Here is a 23,731-nt window from a genome sequence, read left to right on the forward strand (position 1 = left end):
ACATCAGCGAAATCCATAGCCGCCAAGTAACTATGATGGGTTTTAGGCATAAGAGCACTCTCAGACATGAAGTTTGAAGTTTGAAGTTTGAAGTTTATTTTGCTTCCATTACAGAAACAAGGAGCAGGAGCAAAAGGCTACAAAGGCCTGACAAAGGGCTCCCACTCCTGTTGGCACTCAGCATCAGCGGTACATATGGCAATACAAAATTCATCACAGAAATTCATATGAAATTAAAGATCATATAAGCAGTATACAGACCATCTGATGAATAATACATGATAAAAAGATAACATGTAGGTTAAATCAAATCAATCCGGATAAGCAGCCCGGAATACCAAAGAAATATGCACAATAAACAGTCGCAAAATACATAAGATTATTATTATACAGAATAAAATATACTGACTTCAGTAAAATATAACATAGGCAACGAGTGTGAATGGCATTATTCATTTGTGAAAAAAAACAAAAAACATAACAGTATGACACAAAAAAAGATACGCATCATACATATTCCAATTGATGATTTATAATATACAGTTTCATAGATTTGCCCATGGAAATGCCCATGCCCATGGAAATATTTTCAGAGAACGATGATGATCATCATCATCATCAGCCTGACTACGTCCACTGCAGGACAAAGGCCTTTCCCATGTTCCGCCAGTCAACTCGGTCCTGTGCTTGCTGCTGCCAATTTATACCCGCAAACTTCTTAATCTCATCTGCCCAACTAACTTTGTCTCCCCCTAACCCACTTGTCTTCTCTAGGAATCCAGTTAGTTGCCCTTAATGACCAGCGCTTATCTTGTCTACGTGCTACATGCCCGGCCCTTGTCCATTTCCTATTCTTGATTTCAACTATGATATCCTTAACCCTGGTTTGTTCCCGAATCCACTCTGCTTTCTTTTTGTCCCTTAAGGTTACACCTACCATTTTCCTTTTTATTTCTCGCTGCATCGTCCTTAATTTAAACTGAACTCTCTCTGTAAGCCTCCAGGTTTCTGCTCCGTAGCTAAGTACCGGCAAGATGCAGCTGTTATATACCTTTCTCTTGAGGGATAGTGGCAATCTACCTGTCAGAGAACGATGACCATGACTAAGTCTGCTAGAAGCAAAACTTTGTTCAAGCTACTCGTGAAAATGTGAGAAAGTACTTACTCGAGGAAGCGCTGCAAGGATGCCCACCAGGGGATCTGCTGATGTGGCACAGAGTATGGGAAAAGACAGTTGGCAATGCTAGGGAGAAGTCAGTGAGCTCATTATTTCTTGAGGCACAATGTACACATTCGAACGCAAGTTGTGTTTTGCTTGTTCTCAAGTCTAGTGACTAAGAAAGAGCAAGATAGAATAATGGCGAGCCGAGTTGGTACGTATTAATGTGAGAAGACTAGGCATACAAACTTGAACACCAGAGAAGTCAAAACATCACTATTGCTGGCTGCAATACTACCAAATAAAAACTGCTTTCTGCATCACGGTGTCTTTACTAACTCATTATTTGCTGCGTAAGACTGCAGACAATCATTTCAGCGATGGGACAACTTTGTTCAATGGCTCTGCAAGAGAGCAACTTTCTAAGGACAACTGTGTCAAAAGTATCGTTTGCTCGCTCTAAATGAACACAACCAAAAACAAATTGCACATGGATCTTGAATTTATTACTTGAAATATATAAAAATGAAAGTGACTGACTGCCAGGAGTTATTAAACATTTATGCATGTATTAAGAATAATCATGAACTCTAAAAACGACAGTCATTGTCTTTCTTGGTATGTAATACCAGATGGCTCAGAAATTGTTGGGCAAACTTGACATTTGAAGACCGTTCATCACAATTCATGCATCAAGAGTATCAAAAGTTGAAAACTTGTCAAAAATAAATGTAGTCGTACAAATAGCAAATTACAAGTAGTAGGACATCAATGAACAATAAAGAAAATTTTAGGGCTCCCTTTTGTTAAGCAGAAACATTGGAACTGTCAAAAAGCAAGGAAAAGTACAGGGGATTATGATGTAAAGATCAGGAGAAAGTGGATGAAAAGATAACTTGCCACAGGCAAGGACCGAACCTGCGAGTTTCGAATAACGTATCCGATGCTATACCAACTGAGTTACAATGGGGGACATCCCCTTGTTCACTGTATAGGGTACGTATATGCATTTAAACCTGGGAGTGAGTCAGCGCCACTGGTAGCCATGACTGCAAATATGAAAAGCGTTGGCGATTCGCTTTTTCGCTCTCCGCTTGCATGCGCCAGGTGCCCCAGCCTGCGCGGTGCGGCTGTGCAGATAACATGTGAACAAATAAAGTCCCTCAATACCGAGACAAGAGTGCACCTGCCAAGGCACGCGCTCCCACCTGATTGCTGCCAGCTCACATCTTTTCTCCGTAATAGATGTAGAGGAGGAATGGCATGAGTGAAGAGACGGCGCCAATGTGAAAAGGACGGGGTAAAGCAGGCCCTCATTGGTTATTAGGGGCGAAGCTCCTTAGGGCGTGCGCTGTGCGTCCCCTGTAGCCTGTATGTAGCCACCTCTAGTTTAGTTCTTGCAGTGTTCACTAGATGGCGGTACCGTCTCCTGTATGTAGCCACCTCTTGTTTAGTTCTTGTAGTGTTTACTAGATGGTGGTACTTGTAGCTGATGATGAAAAGATGCAAGATGTTATAAACTAGAAAGCGGTACTTGTAGTTGATGAAAGACGCGAGATCTTATAAAATAGAAATGATGTCACACATGGTGCGTGTCATTGGTTGAAGGCAATCGTTCGATTTAGTGCGGCGACGTACGCTAGGGGGAGCGTTGTAATAAAATCCGTTCGCAGTTGGCGCGCGCTCGGAGTCGCCGGATGGATAAGGCTGCACAGCGGAGAGAGCGCAAGGCGGCAGCAGCGCGCGCTCGCAGACAGAATCCCGATGTGCGAGCGCGCAAGGCAAGGGACATCGCAAGCCATCCATCGTCTAAGAACAAATAAAAGTTGATTTGTGTATATACACACACAGCGTTTCTCACGTCTTTACATGATGATCGACTGGGCGAATTACACGGAAGATTCACAGTTTACCGATGAATCCCTCCGGAGCTTCGCCCATTCATCATCATTCACCCCGTGAATATGCCGTAATTTTTTGCTTACGCGGCAGCTGGCGGCAACAACAATAATAGCGCAGTAGGCGATTCGGTCAGCGGCAGAAAGTTCCTGAAGCTTCACAAAAGAGAGAGAAAAGCGTTGTCTCGCGGCGGCGCGCGGTGCGTGGGAAAGTGTCGCACCGCCAGTGTGTTCATACCTTTACCTTTTGAGCACTCCACCTTTCGAGTAACCCGTATTACCCCTTCAGAGAACGACGGCTGCGATTAACAAAGCTTGAAGAAGCAGGGCGGCTCTTCGCAATTAATGTACGTGCAGTCAATCACAAAAGTTTATGGACCACACGAGTGCGTGGCCAAAAGCTTCCTCGCAACATTTCTGCTATGTAAGCAGCGGTCAACAGCCCCGCAGCGCCCGAGAAGCATCTCTTCCTTAATCTACAGCCTGTCTTTTTTCTGACTGCATACAAATATTTTCACTTTTTAACGCAACACGCTTTTTGGCGTCTGTACCCACGTGCTTCTGCTTTGAAAGCAGTCTATGAGCATAGATTATCAGTCGCAATCTTTACCAAAAGTGACAATGACATTTAGCCAATGAAACGCTGTCTAAGACACGCCTTGATAGCGTTGACCTTGCTACGAAAATACAAATGTGATGGTCACACTGCAGATCAACGCTTGGTGGAAAAAATACCAACTAGCAATGGGCTACGCAGAACTAACAATGCGCTATGTGGCAGTAGAAAAATGAAAGGCCAGTGAATAATAGGAAGGCCTGTTATTGGCCTAGCACTTTTGTCGACGGCAATCTGCGCACCACTAGGTGGCACGGAGGCATGCGCTCTTGTGGTCTCCAAACTTTTGCGATTGACTGTACTGTTCTACTCGTGGAATGAAAGTCATGCTTGCTTGATGCAATGCGGGTAGTATGTCCGCCATAAAGACTCCGTCGGCACTACTGGTCATGTCTCACTGCCAGGTAATCAACGCGCTCATGCGGCTGCTCACGAACTCACCCTCCGAGCGGCCCCGCACAGTGAGGCGCCCAACACAGAGTCAGGTTCACCACTTCTCACATATCACGAAGTCACACAACATTACATACGCCAACGACAGTAATACCAACTCCTACCAGACTCCTTCACACGCGAGGAGGCTGTCGCACTTCACCAACTGCAGACCCAGACTTTTCCGAACCTCCACATCATTAATAAAATATACCCGACTCGTTATACTGATGCCCATCCAGGCTGTGGCGCTATCCCCACAACTTTTCACGTTACCGTAGAGTGCTCCGCCGCTTGCTTCCCTTCCCTCCCTCCAATCCTTCGGTCCACTCATACCTCAGAGCAATGGGAAGGCACCCAATGCGACGGCGCACCCGAGGTCTGCCGAGCCCTCATCCTCAGGGCCTGGGCTGTCGCTGAGGTTACCATAGGAGTCCTGGAATAGGGACCCTCCCCGTTTTCTTTGAATTTTCATAATAAAATGTTTTCATTATCATCGGCAACAGCACAGAGAACACGATGAAAATAGCGCACGGGGCGTACGTGGGTGCTCTTGGAATGAATGCAGAACTTGGACAATAAAAACACACGTCAAAAAATAAACGCAGTCTCACGGGTAATACTTGAGCACAACGCCACGTCTGGTTCATGCAAACTCTCTGGTCTAGCACTGAAGTAGAGGCTACAAAGAATTCAGAGAAGAGTGCAAGGGTTAACACTGCAAAAGAAACATGCAAACTGAAAAAGATCCCAACTAGAATGGGCAGCACAAGCTTCAACCCACCTGCGTTCCGTTCGTAGCAGGTTCCCAGCGCGTTGTGCAGACTTGAAGTTCTGTCGTTGCCAGTTTCTTGAAGTGCACACCTAAATCTAAGAATGCTGGCCTCGAGCATTTTTCCTCCATCGAAAATGCAGCCACCACCAACGGGATTCGATCCCACAACCAGTGGGTCAGCAGCCGAGTGACTTAGCCACTAGACCACCGTCGTGGGTCGGAGACGATGCGTAATACTTAACTTTAGCTAGAGCATTGTGAGAGAACCATGGTAGATATAAAGGGTGTGTTTGGGTAGCCTACAGCATATTAAACCGTATAGCCTACTGTCATTTTTAATTCTTGAAATTTGAATTTAAGATATTAAACATTATTGTGTTCTATCTAAACAATTCAAGGAATAAATGAAGTAAAAATTATGAAGTTATCAAATAATGTTTTGTTAAATTAACTGGCACATTATATTACTCTTCACTGAGAAATGTGAGCAAAGAGTTTTTCAGTTCTTTTTGGACAACCAGGATCATGCGCATCCCAAATGTAAAAACTAGTTGCTCATTTTGAAAACAGTTAATTCAGGGGTGAGAAGGTGCACATGTTTACATCCAATATGCATGTGTTTACATCCACTGTTGTGTGGTGTGCACACATGAGGATACACATCTCAATGTGAGGCACATCCTGCGGCATTTCGATATCGAGAGATTACCTAGTCATTTTCGGAATATTAAACATGTTCAGTGCAACTTTTAAGCATGGTTGTGAAAACATACCCGGTTGGACCTTTTGGAGCAGTTTGGTGCGACCCGCGCAGCAATCACAATGCTCTGGTGCCATGTGCATCACAAAAGGTAACATGCATTCAACCCTTGACACAATTAACAACACTAAGTGTTTTGTCATGAATAAGTTATTTATTTGTTTATGCAAATGCAGATCAGAAATATTATAAAACATTCATATATACAAATGACAGGAATACATGGCAGTGACAATGAGTGTTGGCACTTAAAAAAAAATGTGGGAGAAAAAGACTCACTACAGAATAGAGTTATCTAATGAAATCTTCAAACTGCTTCAGGCGTCGCATATGTTCAGTTGTGAGGTCTATCGACCTGAAATAAAAGAAAATGCACGTTTTTGTGAATAGTCTCGGCAAGAACAGACCAGCTACAATTACCATTTGCTAATAAGTACCGTAACTAAAACACATCAGCATTGCAAAAACAAGTGACATACTGCAATACAGGATTGATTGAAAGTTTATTTTACAGGTGATTCGACATTTATTGTATACTTCATTTGAAGTCCTGGAATGCTTTGATAAATGTTTTTCAAAACTTGAATCACTACAAAGATCAATCACTACAATTATCATCGTAGCTTTTACTACACTTGAACCTCGATATAACGAACCTAGATATATCAAGATATTGGTTATAAGGAAGTGAAAAAAGAGTAGTAAAACCTTATTAATTCGAACTCGGTTATTCCGAAATTCCGCTCAATTCGAAATATTTCTGAAGTCCAATATTTTGCAATATAACCTTCAGCGGATAATGTGAAGTGGAGTTCAGCACCAGTCCGGTTGATTCGAAAACTTTGGATGCAGTGTGCCAATGCCCGATCCCGATTTCACCGCAAAACCGCGGGAACAACAACCCTTAAGAACCACTGGGCGATGTACTGTAGCGACATTAATAAGTGGCATCAGAAGCACTCCAACCTTGATACTTCCAGCACTAAAAATAAAATTGTAAAAGAAAAAGAAAAACGGTCGTGTAATCAACTGAAATATGCACCTGCAGAAAACAAGATGCGCTTCACTGCAATACAGCAGTGACGCGCGAGCAGCATGTCGCATGCTTCTCGCAACGTCAGCGCATCATGACTTACCCACTCTGTCCAGGAATATAAAGACATTAATAAAGGTCAGTCTGTCAGGATTCCCGATGTATTCGAACCTACGAGTGCTGGTTGCTCCACCAATTTTTGCACTTGCACTGCTGGCAGAGTGCTTGCCTGCCACGCCTACTCCGAAAACTCGGTTCGAAAGCTTCAATGATCATGTTTTCAAGCTAAGACACATCGCGAATTTCGTCACACTCCCCATTACTGAACTCTTCATTTTACTCAAAAGAATGGACAAATGGCCGCATCATGACCTGCTGACGCAGCGAGGAGCAGGCGACATGCTGCCCGCATGTTACTACTGTGTTGCAGTGAAGATGTCTTGTTTTTAGCAGGCGCACATTTCAGTTGATCACGATTTGTGTGTGTGTGCGTGAGTGTGTGTGTGAGGTCCCAGCAGCGAGGCCCGGCGCTCTCCCTTGTTTGCAGCAAAATCGCGACCTTATATTGCTGAAAAACATAACCCTAGGAGCCGCGATCTAGCTGGCACTGCGAACAACCAGCCCCGATTAGTTGGAATATTTTCAAGTTTCTTGCATCCCACTTTTTGTATACTATTCCGCTATTCCGAAAACCCCCTTGATTCGAAGATTTCTCACGGTCTTGGTGCCTTCGAATTAACAAGGTTTTACTGTACTTTTGCAATAGGTATGGTGCTAGGAATACAGCTTTGCAACAAATTTTTGGATATAACGAACTTATTTTCGTGTCAGATGCAACTTTATTACAGTGAGGTTTGAGTGTACCTATGATGAAACATGACCGCAGTTGCTTTCATAAGCTCTCGCAGTCTTATCTAGTAAGGACACAGTGTGCAAAACATTCATTTAATCACAGAATCAAAAAAATAATTTTTTTTTGGGGGGGGGGGGGGGGGGGCAGCACAAGATAAAACTAACTTGCAATGAGTAAATACAATCTTATATAGACTGACCCCGGTTCACCTTTTAGAACAGAAAGATACAGCTCCATTTTGATTTCCTGGCTTTGCGGCCAAAAAACTTTACTGGTAAGGTGGCACAAGTAACCTCGCTAAATAGTAAACTGGGTCTTCTATCCTGCGCAGGCTTTCGCACTAAGCTTCAAACACATAGCTGTGCCAAGATTAGACATGCCATTAGACATGCCATTAAGCCTAAAGCTTGAATTCAATCGGCTGATGAAAGTGCACAAGCTTTTAAGTAACACGCACAACTACCGTAAAATGTTGCCATAAAACATCAAAAGGAAATGTTTTCGTCAGCTGGTATGAGTGCTGCATTCTAGCACATTCTTGTAGGGTCTTCAGTTTCATAGTCGCATAATGTGCAGCCTGAGCACATTGTCCTAATGCTGTTTCCAACGTTCTTAGGCATGCGACAACTGCGACCAGCGCTCAACAAAGTTAAATTGTCCATTAGAGAGCATGATGATGGGCGAATGGGAAAGAACAACAAAGAACAACCATTTCCACTACCACTGAATAGAAATTCAGATTTAGACTGGAAGCTGAATAGGGCAAGTTTTCGCTTGGCGAGAACTCTTTTTGCTTACTTGTATCTTGAATTGATGAGGTGATTAGCATTTTTTTATGCACATTAAGGCCCTGTAATCCCAAACTTGGTGGGTAAAATATCGGTGCAGCACCCTTTTAAAGCATTAGGGATAAATGCTATGCAAACATCTGTTTTTCAATTAACTTTTTTTCGTGCTGCCATTCATTCACCTTTAATGTCATTTATGAAGCTACTGCTCTTGAAAGAAATCCATACAAGTCAAGCAGCCTTCAAGTACGCTTTTGGTAAATACCTTTTATTATTTACTTTTTCTTTTTCTTCTCATTATTTTGTCATAGTTCAGTAAAACATTTTCATTTAATATGTCTTGCACACCGCTATAGCTCGTGCAAGACATAGTCCAGTTTATTTGAACTTCTCTTTGTCCGTTGTTATTTTTACTTATTTAAATTTTCTTTTAGCTTCCTCGCATCGTTGCATTCTATGCCTCTTTTTTTCAGCAAACATTGGCCATGAAATATTGTTTTCTCTTGCGTGCTCCGTGCATTTTGTCTTGTTGTGGGGTTTCGCTATAAGCATTTGCTCAATTACATGTTGACTATGTAAACCCTCCCCCCTCATGTAATGTCCTGTTTAGGGTCCTCAAAGGTCAATAACCCTTTAATGCTTGAATTACGAAACTGCTGAACAAAATAAAAATTGTTTTTATTTTCCAGCTTTAAATAACAACCTTTCAATGATTCTGCAGTTAAATTATCTAATATGCAATTTTAATGCATATTTTTGTGTATGTCATGAATTCTCCATTTGCCATGAAAGCGAAGACCTTGCAACAAAAAACGTACTTCAGAACTACATAACATGTCGTGTGCCTTCTCTTGGATGTGTGCACACCAAATAAACAAAATTATTGAAGATGCAACTTGCGTGCCCCAGTCGAGAAAGAACGAAAACGTGAGAGCTGTAGCACGTGCTATGCACTCTCCGCCGTCAGCTACAAAGCAATCAGTTCTAGCATTAAATACCTTAGACGAGACGGCGCTACATTTTTCATGCTTAAAGCTACATTCACTGTGAGTAGTACTTGACAGCCAGCATTTCACGAATTGCTTGCTCGAAGCTTTCGGGCACATCGTGAATTGGTGACAATAAAGTAAAGGGACAAGTGACGACGATGATGATGATGTATTGTACTTACCCAAGGTGCTGTTTAAATGTGATTGTCATCTGGTAAAGACCGGTCGTGACTGCAGCCGCCAAGGCCCTCCCCAGACGAAGCTCACGGCCCAAGCTGCTGTTGGGACGACGCAGAATGGAGCAGCGCTTGCTGTGACGCTCCAGCAGCTGCATGCAGATCACCACAATATGGCAACACCACACAAGCAAAACAGCCCTCCGCTACTGCGGTTATCTCTAGGTATAATGAGCCATGTTAACTAACCCACGGTAGATGTTCAGCTAACTAATTCATTTTTCCCCAACAGAAACTATGCAGAGCATAGCATTAGAGTAAGAGCTCGTTTATTCAAACTCGAAGGCGTCTAAAATTGCTCCAATAAAGCAGAGTCCAAATCAGTGGACGGGTGCTGGAATGAACAGACATTACGCCACAGTGTGGCCAGAACCCACAGAGGCCACCCCTGGGCTATAGCGAATTAGGCTCTATTACATGTCTTGGGTAAATTAAGTTCATGAATTAAGAGCAAACAAAATTAAATAATCAGTCAAGGAATATGCCACAAACAAGCATCGACATGCATTAATGTGAACAGCGAGTCTATGAAGCTACTTATGCTCCAAAACGTATATATTTATATGGCATGGTTAATGCAACTAGAATACTAATAAGTAGTCAGTAATTTGAATTTGGGTGCACTTATTTTGTCGTGACTCCATGAACGTAGTTCACAGCTTGCCCAAGAGTTCCAGCACCGTGCACGAATTCTCATCTGTTGAGAAATGCTGCTGTTTCGTTCTTTTGCACAACTACTAAGTCTGGTTTGGTTTGGCTTTGCAACACATTGTGACCACTGTGAGCCGACTTCAGGGAGAAGCAATGACAGCCGGGAAGGGGGGGGTGTCCCAGTTTGAATTAACAATTGTGGATACCGATGCGTGTGAATTATCGGAGTTTTCTCTCGCAGAAATACACAGGGCTGTGCCAGGAAACTGATGCATCCACCTCCCTTCTGTATGTGATACGCCTAAAGCGCTTCACGTGCTAACGTTTCCTCTGCTTCTTTCTGCCACGCACTTCTCCACACAATAATGTGCAGCCACCCGAAGCATGATAAATCAGCACGTGAGAAACCACACCATTTCTTATCTATAAAACATGCTCCCTAAGACAATCGTCAACGCAGCCACTGATTTGGCCGATGCCTGGCTTGCGACAGCTCAATGAAATTTCGTAAGCAATGCTTACCATGCAACACTGAACTGGCCGGGCATGCTTCTTTTTGCATAAAGGCTTGGCGTTTTACAAATAAATGTGAGCACAAGGTTTGGACAGCTTGATCGGTGCCAATAAAACCACTGGAAAACCATGCCTGCTTGCAACCTTTTACAAATTGCGAGCAATCATGGGCACATAAGGCAACATCAGTGACCTTTTTCTTTGCGTGGCCTTGGGCTACCACCTGCTGCATGCTTTTGACTTCCGGAACAAAGATTCGGACGCACAGTTAAAGACTGCTGAAGAGAAGCCGTCTGCAAGCAGCCTTGAAATCTGTAACTGAAAAACAGTCTTCCATAGTGTGCTCGCATGACTTCTATAATGCAGACTGCAGACAGTGTTGCAATCACTCTTGTCACAGTTTCCGAGTGAGCCGATTCACAAGCCAGGAGGACCTCATGGGCACAAGGGCTGTACATCCAGCTCGATAGTGCAGCGTTTAGTAACGGCTCGATGTCTTAAAACTGCAAATGATTGTCTTGAGATAGCTCACGCATTAATGTCGAACCTTTACCATGCTACCTAAGGACTGATGAATTATGATTCACATCGCCGCAAGCGGTCAAAGAGAAGTGTCTAGATATACAAGAAAATCATCATCTTGTCTAAAGCTCTGAGACAAAGCTAAGAGTCTAGGTTCCCACCACGTGCCTGGTCAATAGATGGGAGATCATCAACCAATAAAAATGCCTTTGCCCCATACACTGAGCAAGTTATTAGAAGAACGAAATGCGCTGCTCAAGTACAATTCAAGTAAAGTCGAGAAGCTGTCAACCGATAAACCCCAGAGTTAATAAAATCAGTGCTACCATTGCAATCAATACATTCTCTAAGCAGAGAAAAAGTCCACTGCGAGACACAGTGTAAGTTGATTTTTCTCAAAGGGACCGACAACTAGCCAGAAGGTGTGACTGCCGTAAAATTGAAATATAGGCCTAATATTTTTTTTAAAAAACGCGATGAAAAGTTGACCATCGTCTTATATACGGGTCTTTGCAGTCATTGGCAGAAAAAAATGTCGAAGTCTCACAACAATGGGCAGCTGAAGTCAAAAGCCTTCATTGCATCATGAGCATCAGCAGCGACGCTGTTGGGCAAGGCTAGAAAAGGCCTGCAGTGTTGGTTATCTTTGTCGGTCTGCTGTTTTCTTTTTCTGTTTCCTTCAGAAATGAGAGGCAGTTGATGGCAGTTTACGATAAGCTTTAAGAAAAAAGTTATCAAGTATGCCGAAGCACGCGGCAACCTGGTGGCAAAACGGAATTCGAAGCAAGGTTCTGTTTGGTGTTGCATAGGTCTGTTGCCAGATTTGGCAGGTAAGTGTGCACTTGTAGCTGTGCCTTTCCCGCGTGTGTGTGCGACATTGGCTGTTTTACTTAAGTTGGCTGCTTTAATTAACAGAATGAACATACAATGTGCATTGCAGAAGTTGAGGCTCGTTTTCTTGCTGTGTGGGCAGTTGTGCAATTAAAAAGTCGGGCTCGATTGTGTATGAGCACACGCTCAAGGGGAACTGAATTTAAGCGCTGCGTTTCAATATATAGACTCGTGTCACTGACGCACGAAATATCTTTGTAGCTGTGCGTACCTAGTCAACTATGCACAACGGCACGTTTTCGGGAGAAACTAAATAGAATTGCAGTAGGTGGTGCACTTCCTCTAACAGATCATGCTCAATCGTGTCTCAGAAGGGTCTCTGCACAGCTGATCATGCCACGTCGGCCACGGGCGATGACGGGGGCACTACGGTGCTTTCCCTCGCTGTTGTAAGCACAACTCATATTGTTCAGACCCGTGTATATATCAAGACTAAACCAAGACTGGACTCGCATGGACCTGTAAACGGAACCACGCCGCGGTGAGCCACCATCGCCTGCGTGGCGGCTCACTCACTTGATACCTTGTGTGTAGGCGCCTGTTACAGGGTCGATGAAGTTGACAGTACATGTGGTTCACGGTGTGCCAGTTGAGGTTTAGCAGCCTCCCATTGGCATCCGCAATGCTGGCTATGCACTAGTTCATGGCCGAGGGTGGCCGCATCCCTGTTGTCGGCCATGAACGAACAGCCTCGGCTCCCTTCGTGGACACGCATAGCACACCGAAAATCCACAGGCCCATGTTCGAAACACCATTGTACGAATGATCCATCTTTGGCTCGTTTAATCTTGATATATACACAAGTCCAAACGATATGTATTGTGCTGACACAGCGAGGGGAAGCATAGCGTCCCTGTCATCCCATGTGATCGACGCGGCGTGATCAGCTGTGCAGAGACACGATTGACACGATTGAGCACGATCTGTTAAAGGAAGCGCACTGCCAGCAGCGACTCTATTCAGTTTCCCCAGAAAACGTGTCTCGCATAGTGGACTAGGTACGCACTGCTACGGAGATATTTCATGCGTCTGCGACACGAGTGCGATGTACTGAAACACAGCGCACAAAATCAGTTCCCCTTGAACATGTACTCACACACGACCGTGTCCGACCTCTTAATTGCACAGCTGTGCACACACCAAAGTGCGCACCCCGACTGCTGTTAATTCCGTTAATTAAAACGGCCAACATCGCACACACACTCGTGAAACGCACTGCAGACGACACAGAGCCCTCGCGGAGAAGGATAAACTACAGGGGCAAATTTATCTGCCAAATCTGGCAGCAGTCTGGCAACACCAACCCCTAAAGCTGCCAACAGACTTGTGCAACGTCAAACAGAACCTTGCCGAATTCGGTGCATCGAAGAAAAGCATCCGATACAGGATCAGAGCCAAAAGCAGCGCATTTCATCCTGCAGCAACAAAAAAAAAAAGTTTGTTTTGTGGACGGACCACAGTGCACCCTGAACTGGAAACTATTCGCCGAATTCATCCAAGAGCTGCGTGCAAGGACACCACGCATGACAGCGTGCGACTCTAGGCTCATGAGGGCGCAATTCAAGGGTTCGCCATCGTGGTGGTGCTGATTTATCAAGCGGAAGGGCTTTGAACTGAGGCCTGTGCCAGAAACTGCTTGAAGGTTTCGATAACGAGCTGGTCCAGTATCAGCGCTTCGTCATAGGGCTTCGTCAACGACATTGCTACATGATGTGACACATAGGCAATGCTGAAGAAACTCCGATCTGGTTTGATATGCCCTCGAACCAGACTGTGACTGCCAAAGGGTCCAAGCAAGTGAAGCTCTTGAAAATGGGCAACGAGCATTCGTAACTTACAGTGATGCTTGCATGCACAGCCGATGGAAAGAAGCTGCCCCCTTATATAATATTCAAGAAAAAAGGGCTACCAAAGGAAGACTCTCCCCCGGATGTTATCGTGAGAGCGAACGAAAAAGGCTTCATGAATGAGTCCCTCATGCTTGAGTGGAACCGGCTTGTGTGCAATTGGCAACCCGGTGTGTTTTTTCAGCGACCGAGCTTGCTGGTGCTCAACTCATTTTGAGGCCACCTCACAGCCTATGTAAAGGGCAATGCAATGGCGAGACGGACCTTGTCGTAATCCCTGGGGGACTAAGGTCTATCCTCCAGCCACTGAATGTAGAGCTCAATAAACCCTTGAAAGACCACGTGTGGGAGCCCTACAATGAGTGGATGCCGGGCGACAATCCTAAGAGCTCCGCTGGCCGCCTACGACGTCCACTGCTCTCGAATGTTTGTGGCTGGGTATCGTCAGCATAGAAATGTCTCCCAGAAGAAATGGTGGGCAAGTCTTCCTGCAAATGCTGCATCAGCAGAGCATAGGATGGAACGGAGGACGATGCACTCTGGGATGTAGCTAGTGAGAAACAGACGTCGTCAGACTCAAGTTCGGACAAGTCTGAGTGACAGCACCTGTGGCCTTTCGACGTTTAGCTACATAAGATTAGTGTCAAAATAAAAAGAAACGTCCCCACAGTGCAGCTGATTGTGTCGCGTATTTATCAAGGTAAGGGTGCGCCGCAATACTTTGCGAGTTTTAAAAATTTCTTTTTTGGAGATTCAAACTTGGGGAGGTCGACCCATATTTCGGTTCTTACGGTAGATCCTGGCGAACACGAAAAAACCATAAAATACAGCCATAGATTTCAGCATTTTTTTTCGTGTTATGAGTAGGGTTTATATTTTTAAATCGTATTTAAAAGTAACCAAAATCGTCATGTGGTGCAGCCTAGCGGAAGAGATTTCAAGCTGGATTATGAAATATGAAGTCTCACTTTCCTGTACGCAGTCGCGTAGCCTGATGCTGTCATGCGTGCCAGTGCTCAAAATTAGAGTATGCATATTATTATCTACTCCCGCTTAATGTTGTGCTGCTTATGACGTAAGAAGAGTTACACAGTAAGAAGCAGTGCTGCCGTCGCAGCTGCCAGTGGACAAAGTCGAGCCACAGCCCATGCGTGCGGATTGCACACATGCAGGGTAAGCCACAACACTCCAACACGAACCATTCTCACACTCACTGTAAGTAAGCATGTAAGTAGAAGACTTCATATTTGCTGTAGATATAAATACACTGAATACAAACGTTTTGCGGCGTTTCCCACTTCGCCATTCCGTGATTAGATTCACTGACCGGTACTCTTTCGTTCCGATAAAAAGATGGCACCATACAAATTGGTTGTTCTTTTTAATGCACGCAAATGGATGTTGAAAGGCTTAGGTAAACACTACTCTGCTTTTACTGGAAGATATCCTAAAAGAACATTTTCGGGAACACAGAGAGCTGCTTGCCTGATCCATTTCCAGCAGGGCACTGAATATCTTTGGTAGGCTGAACTGCACCACACCATATTTGTCTTCAGTCTTGGAAGCACACACCAGCAGGCACAGACCTGGGCATGTCAAAAGTGCACCTTAATCCTTCGTAGGTACACCATTTTTTTTTCGATGTTATAAAAGCTAGTTGTGGTATATACATATAAGCTACAAAGAAATAGTATAAAACAATTTTTTTTTTTTTTTCGAAATCGAGCCAGTACTTTGCCGGAAAGTGGGACACATACGATTCACTGACTCTTCAAGGTTTCATCACACAATCGGACTACCGAGTATTAAGAACGAAACGGCCTTGACAAGTGACACAGAAGAGCACTTCAGATGTTATGCAGTGAAGTATTGTGTGCACCTCATTTCCAACAGCGGAACAGCATGTGCACATTCACCTTCATAGGCCTGTGGTCTGTTCCTGTAAAGCTTACTTCAGGCACCCAAACCATTTGAACCATTCTTTGCCAATTTTTGTTATCCCTTGTTCCACTGTCGAAATGGTCGAGTACCGATATTCATGAACATCTGCCCACTTTTCTAGAGGTATACGGTAGCAGGAAAACTATTCCCCTGCAACATCATCCATTCGTGAAGAATGCGTCAATTTCGCAGAATACTGTTTCAATGCATTTATCAGTCAAGTTGCAGCACAAATCTACATAAACACCCGACGACTGGGAGCTCATACCACTTCTCTAGAAAACTAGAAAAAAGAAACAGAAGACTCCTTGGCATTTTGAATGACAGGTTCCCCTTATCTGAATGGGACAAAAGTGCAGAAGCTTCAGTAAAAGATCGAATTTCAAATATTGTGGCACCACTACCACTTTCGAAAACTACATTTAAAACAATTTTTCCCACGCTTACACAAACTTTGGTGAGATAATTGTGAAAGCTGACGTGGGAGAAAAGTTTTTATGCAGAAGAAAAAGTGGTATGTATGTGTCCAGCTGTCACACAAAAGATGATCATGTTTAATGCCCGGTTATATATCAATGACCCCTACGGTGAAGCAAGAAACTCCAAGATTAAGGCTTGCCGTACATGCAGTGATTGCGAACAGTGCTGCTACATATGTGGGAAATCTGTTTTCATTCTCGCAGGCCAGCAGGCACTGATAATACATACCCCATGCAGCTGACAAAGAATTACTGTATTTACTTGAATGTCACAAAAGTATTTTTCAATATTTGTGCTGCCTCAAGTCAGACCGACACGTTACCATTGAGTACAGGAATTCAATTGTCTAGATACTGTAACAATGCACCCAATTCTGGATTACTACCGCTTTGACCATTTCATGATTCATGTTGGTAACAAATGCCAACCAAATGTAATTTAGATCAACTACACAACCTTTGAAATCACTACCTTTGTTTTGCATGATCACTATCTTGCATCACATGATCACTACCTTGCATTACATTACATAATCACTACCTTGCATCACATGATCACTATGTTGGCTGCTATGCTGACTCTCTAAGCGATGCGATGTTTTGTGATGGCACATGCCTATTCACGGCTCTATGCGCATTACCAATGGGGACGCATCACCACAACACTGCTGCGTGCATTGGATTTAAAAAGTGTCACATGAGCTCTGTAAGATGTTTGCTGTATTGCTTCGAGCCACAAAATAAGGGGTATGAAAGATCTTAAACACATAACGTAGCAGAGAGACGGTGCATCTACCACAGCTCCATGGGAACAGCACCATCGCTTGCTCAGATGCATGTGCGACAAGCAGTCGTATTATTTGGATGGCATAGCACCACAACAACTCCCTGAACTAGGTTGGACAAGCTGTTCCAATTGAGGAGTGAGCGTTTGCACTGGCATTGAAAAACAACAAAGGGAGGAGGCATGGGTGGAACATCAGAGGTTAGGATTTAGCAGGACAGTACTGGTTTGGCTTCCATACCGAACAATGAATGCCTGAATGATAGTACGAACCTTCAATGGCCCAGATGAGAGGTTGGCAATCGGCAAACAGCTGCCTACTCTTGACATCAGGCAGCTCGGAGATGAAATACGATGCCAAAGGATGGCTTTTCAGGCCATCCAGCATCTGCCCCCATTCAGCAAAAAATTTGAAAAAGGAAAAACATGCACTGCAGGGCACACACACAAGTGGGAAACCGCTGTAATCCCCAGCAGCACTACTGAGGTTGCTTGACGTACAGTGAAACCATCGAAATGCAAATACTCCGTGCGACCCATTGAAACTTACATCATTGTATATACTAAAGCACAGGCAGAATCACAAAACTTACATATGCAGGAATTTTAATGTGTTTGTTGGCTGTACATGCCGCGTCAGACGTGAGGCAATAGAAACCAGTTCAACCAACCTTACAAGACAAGTTTCTGAAACTGGCAATTATAAGGCCTGATGAAGGTGCACATTCGGCGACCATCTACCACCTAGCCTTTACACGTCAAGTTATCCACAAGTTTTTGCACACAGACTGCCACCAATTTTGTCGCTCTCTACTGCAACACCCCAGCACTGTTAAATTTTGCTACCTGAACCAACCTCTGTTCACTGTTGATCAGTGAGCAACGCTTTCATGTTGCTATCTCATGGAAATATGCTTAGGAGTCCTCCGCAGCAACTATTTTTTCCCAGTAATTTGACTCCGAATTATACATAAAATACTGAATTTAATTTGCACTCAAACTTCAATAATCAGATTCAGTTTACACTCAAAATCCTGCTATTCACACAGCTCTAGTTATTGGGACGCCCATTGTACAAGCGAAAAGTGTTTATGAAACTGCGGTCAAACGAAAATTCACAGCATGTCGCTACCATTGTCCAGTAGCCTGAAATTGTATAAAAGCCACTGCTTATTGTATAGTGGCGTATCTAACAAGCAAACACTCTTTGATGAGCAGCCATTTGATGTTGCTGGTATTACTTACCCATCTTACTATTGACACTTTTGGCTGAGGTGGTGGCGGCTGGACCTGGTTCATGATTTGCAGAGGGTCAGCTGTACAGAAGACAACAGTAACTTCAGCATGCAGGTTACATGACCAGTGTAGTATTTTCTCGCACTTTGTGTGCTATGAGAAATGAAATAATAATAGTGGGGGCTTTACGTCCCAAAACCATAATATGATTATGAGGGATTCCGTAATGTAGGGCTCAGGAAATTTTGAACTGGGGTTTTTCTAAACTGACAATAAAAAGAAAAAAAAATTTTTGTTCGTATTAGCAAATTACTCTTTCACGATAGCGAGCATCCTCTCGCCTGCTGCAAGAAGATGCTTGGCAAGCACAAAAGAGCGTTCAAAGAAAATGCATCTGGCAATGCAAACTTGAAGTTCGCACATCTAACACCGTGACGGTATCTACTCAGAGGCTGGCCAGAGACTGTAGGAATTGAGGCTAGCCCGCTGCCTTTGCGCGGGCTTTGCCGCCTTTTCTGCCGTTCTCATGTCCCGACATGTCTGCACTCCTTTGCTGTCTGCCGCGGTGGGAGAGCGGAGTGACGTTTAACTCCCTCACCCGGTAGCGAATGTTGACTGTGGCGCCGCGCGCGGAGTCTCCCGAGAGGTTTTTGCGTGCTGCGTTGATTGATTTGTGGGGTTTAACGTCCCAAAACCACCATATGATTATGAGAGACGCCGTAGTGGAGGGCTCCGGAAATTTTGACCACCTGGAGTTCTTTAACGTGCACCCAAATCTGAGCACACGGGCCTACAACATTTCCGCCTCCATCGGAAATGCAGCCGCCGCAGCCGGGATTTGATCCCGCGACCTGCGGGTCAGCAGCCGAGTACCTTAGCCACTAGGCCACCGCGGCGGGGCTTGCGCGCTGCGTCAGGAGCGGATAGATACTCTCCGGGACTGCAAACGGTGAGCCATGCAATCTTTTCGTCCATCGACTCCCGTCGCTCGGGGCTCGTCGGACTTCGCTGACGGCGCCCGAGGCAAACGCTCACCTTTTGTTGCCCCACTGCGTACGCACGGCCGAAGGGTGGTAGGGTGTCCTAGTGCGTGGCCTAGCTACGCCGACCCGTCTCCCTCCGAAGCCAACGCGAGCGCCTTTGCCCTCGCCTGAGCAACCCAGCCTAGGCCCCGGTGTCTCCGTGGATCGATCACCTTTACCGCGGAGACGTGCTCGTAGCACCCTGTGTAGTACTTTGTGCCCGTGGCGTGGATGAGCCTATTTGCTTTCCCGTCGCGCCTTTGCAACGGGCTGTACTGCGTTTGGTGTTGCCACAATAAAGTGTTGCGACTTTGAGCAGTATCGTGTTTTCGTCACGGCGGCGGTTAACGCGTGCCCTGCGGCTCGCTAAGACCGGACCCACGCTGGTGGCCGTACTCCTTCGGGATACGTGTACACCACCAGACATAACATACCAATTTTCAGACAATTTTATAAACTCAATGCCGCAAAAACACTAAAGTCTTCTTGAAGTCGTGACAACACGCACAGAGATTTGCCACAAAATTTTGAATTGATACTATGGCCTTGCTTAGCTCTGCTATTTAGCTCCACACCTATGGTGGTGCAATTAACAAAAATAGAGTTCTCAGAGAGCAATTTTCCAATCTAAATCAATTCACTGTTTCACTTCAGTGTCCCTTCTATATTTCCTGTTTGCATTTGAATTTACGCTGGAGGAACACCTCAGATGAGGCCAGAATGTAAACCTGCAAGCTTTCATTTTGCTGAATATTCTAAAGAATAAACAAACAAAGAAAAAAAGTCGAGTTTTGAGACAGGTGGCCCTAAGACGTCTATCTTTCCATGTTCCTACCTTAATCAGAAGGAGTTACCACTATACAGAAGAATCAATTCCTCCAGAGTTCACAAAATTAAATTTAAAAAAAAACAACAACTATAAAGGTAGATGTTGGCTGACTTACGGGGTGGTGTAGCCAGTGAGAGAGGCCGCATACGCAGAAATGAAGCACCCTCAGTTGTTTTTGAAGCTGCAACATCACAGTCATCCAAACATCAAATACACATACAATACCTCGAGCCATATTTGTAATATCTGGAGTTTCAAGCACCAAAATCGTGATATAATTACAAAAGACGCCATACTGGAGGGACGCCACAGTGAAATTTCAACCTAAATTGCAGATTCTACCAACTTTTTTATATCCCGACTTGACCGATTTTGAAATTTGTATCGCCTCACCTAGGCGTACAGGCACTAGTGTTATCACTAGGCTTATTCGAATACTTGAAATACTAATGCAGTATTCAAATTTTCTTTAAATCAAATTTAAGTTATTAGAAATTTCTAATTATTCGAAATGCACAAATAAGTTTATATTAGTCCACATGCAATGTCTTGTAAAGGTGTTTTCACTGCAGTGGAGGGGTGCTAAGCTGTGAAAGCACTTATTTAACGTATACTAGTTTGCATGTAACCTCCTCTATATGTGGTTTCACTGCAGCAAAATTATGCAAAGCCGTGAAAACACATATCCAAGAGAAAGCCGAACTGCAGCGAAGCTCCACTAAGGTTAAATGAAGGTACTACAATAACATTAATTTTCACGTTTAAAAATCTTGTTATACCGACTTATTTACTTTAAGTACAGCAAATTTTGAAACATAAAATATTTCACAGGCTGTCACTTGAAAAGTCAAATCCTGCTACCAAAAGTCACCAAAAGCCACCAAAAGTCAAATCCTGCTACTATTCAAAGTTGTTTCCACTTCCTTTGACACAAAAACACCGCATCTGCACAGGCCTCGTTTTAGCTTAAAAACAAATTGGGCAGGCTGGATAGGTCATGACAAACATGCCCATTTTTTTTTTATATGCAATATATATACTATTCGAATTCAATTCCAAATTATTCGACCAAAATTACTACTCACTTCGAATTTACTTCGTACCTGAAATTCCCTATTCGTACAAGCCTAGTTATAACAAGATGTTTGAGACAGTAACGCTCGATTTCAGCTCACTCTTGTAGCAATCAGCATGGTGCAATAGTTTTCAAAGGTAAAGAATCGAAAAGAATACATTTTACTGCAAGCCGAGTTTCTCATGATAGCACTCACCTTGAGGTGTGGCAGCCTGGGGGTTAGGGGGTTGCGGCGGTGGCGGCATATCCACTTGCCCCAGGGCATGGCAAAATTGACGCACGAGCACCAGGCATGCTTCACACAGAGCACCCCAGTGCAGCGGGTGGAAGCCTGTGAAAACATCGACCAGGGTCACTGTGCAAGCTCTTTAGAATAGGACAGCTGTGAGACGTGATCTACCAGATAAAGTAACAACACTGCGCACCCATCAGTCTCATGACTACTGTGGATTCTATCGACAGGACGACGCAACTAAAAAGGCACTGCCATGGCAACCAGTGCTTTGCGGGAAATCTCACTCCTACAGTTCGTTGCAAGCTCCACCGGCGAACCAACACAGCACACTTGTCAATCACCCAAGGATGAAGATTTCTCACGAGTAAGAGCCCTTGGGAACTAAAAAGACGATAAAGACGGGTTCAAATTGGCAAGAGTGCACGCCTGGAAGATTCCAGAAAGAGGCACGTGAACCGAGCCATGAAGGAAGGTGAAGAGAAGTATTTGTGGCATTGTCTACACAGGCAAGGCAAGAGAAGATTGTCTTGCCAGAAGGTGCACTGGTGATGGGGAGCGGCAGGACAGACTCTACAGAGACAATTCTTGTGTGACACGCCTCTACAGTCGCCGACCGATTTTTCGGACCTGGCGGGGATCGAAAAAAAGTACGAAAAATCGAACAGTCCGAAAAATTCGTTTTCGCCAAAAATCTGAAGTTTATTGCATCAGGCAGGTTTAAAAAAGTCCTTGATGCTGCCTTGCCTCAAACTACGCTTGGAGGCAATTTGGTTTGCCCGTATTTGCGCCAAGGTGACATCATCGCCATAAACGCTCGACAAAATTGTCACCGCGTTGGCAATCTCCGCCGCCGACGGCTGCGGGCGGTCGTCGTTGTCGTCATCCGAGCCGCTCTCCGGCTCCGGGACAACCTGGCGAAGAATTTCGTCGTCAGTGGCCTCCGCGCACGAAACAATGTCGTCGTCCGCACGAGTGAAGTCTTTAAATGTCATTGTGGCAGGTAGAGAATCCTTCTTTCGCCTCCTCCCCGTGCGATGTGATGACGATAGTGCTGACCGAAGACGAAAAAACGGCATCCATCACCGCGTCTTTTAAAAAGCAAACACGGCCTCCGAAACTTAAAATATGGCGTGCGCATTCCAATCTCGGAGGCAGGAAAAGCATCTGAAGACCAAGCTTAGCCAAGCCGACAAAAAAACCAACATGGCGGCGTTTACAATGGCTTGGGGCGTGGCACAAAACGAGCGATTTAGTCCGAAACATCGAACTTTCAGGGGCAAATTCGCCCGAAAAATCGGTCGAAACAATGCATTAGCTCTATGGGATCCTTGACGGTGCATTTATGAAGTCCGGAATATCCAACAAGTCCGAATTTTTGGAGTCCGGAAAATCGGTCGGCGACTGTATCATTATTTGATAATGAGCATGAATTGCTGCGTGCAGTCTTGTAACCAGTTTGATTGTGACCATGTGACCACTTTTACTTGCAAATGTCAGCTTTATGAGTACATAAGGGTGACGATAGATAAATGTTAATAATAATAATAATAATATTCAGAAATTTCATGTCCCAAAACCAAGATACCATTTGAGAGACGCCATAGTGGAGGGCTCCGGAAAATATTGACCATCTGGTGTTCTGTAATATGCACTGACATTGCACAGTACAGGAATCTACCATTTTGCCTTCAGATAAATACACCCAAACCCTATTATAACACAATTGCATCTCACACAAGAATAAGTTCGCTATATCCGAAAATTCGTTGTAAAGGGTTATTCCTAACACTATGCCTATTATAAGACTATTTTTCACTTTCGTCGTTATAACCGATATTTCATAATACCCAGATTCGTTATATTGAGGTTTGAATGTAAATGTTAATTGAAAGTTTCATGCTTGTCCATGTTCATTCTTTCCGTGATTCTGTCATGTTTAACTGCACACAGCAGTTTTACCCTTCATGTATTTATCTCATATAAGAGTGCTTAGGGATCCTCTGCAACCCTTTTTCTGTAACTTCACTTCGAAGTAATAGACAAATATTAAACAAATATATGAGACAACTATACGAAAAATATTCTATTCAATTTGCACTCAAGCTTGAATATTCGAATTCGCTTTGCACCCCAAATTTCGCTATTCGTATAGCTCTAATTTAAACTT

General features: G+C 44.2%; 1 protein-coding gene across 2 annotated transcripts in view; it reads right to left on the reverse strand.

The window, feature by feature from the left end:
• Positions 1–5,772: 5,772 nt before the first annotated feature.
• Ndc1 (Nuclear division cycle 1) overlaps positions 5,773–23,731 on the reverse strand; it is a 46,645-nt gene continuing 28,686 nt past the window's right edge. For both annotated transcript variants that reach the window (XM_075875021.1, XM_037432054.2), the window contains exons 11-17: positions 21,526–21,660; positions 20,370–20,435; positions 18,413–18,483; positions 17,441–17,555; positions 15,449–15,549; positions 9,486–9,631; positions 5,773–5,995 (exon numbers count right to left, since the gene is read on the reverse strand). In XM_075875021.1, coding sequence (XP_075731136.1) covers positions 5,932–5,995; positions 9,486–9,631; positions 15,449–15,549; positions 17,441–17,555; positions 18,413–18,483; positions 20,370–20,435; positions 21,526–21,660 — 698 coding nt within the window. In that variant the 3' untranslated portion in view covers positions 5,773–5,931. The remainder of the gene's footprint in view (positions 5,996–9,485; positions 9,632–15,448; positions 15,550–17,440; positions 17,556–18,412; positions 18,484–20,369; positions 20,436–21,525; positions 21,661–23,731) is intronic.

The sequence above is a fragment of the Rhipicephalus microplus genome, chromosome 10 (genome assembly GCF_043290135.1).
Source record: "Rhipicephalus microplus isolate Deutch F79 chromosome 10, USDA_Rmic, whole genome shotgun sequence".
NCBI lineage: Eukaryota > Metazoa > Arthropoda > Arachnida > Ixodida > Ixodidae > Rhipicephalus > Rhipicephalus microplus.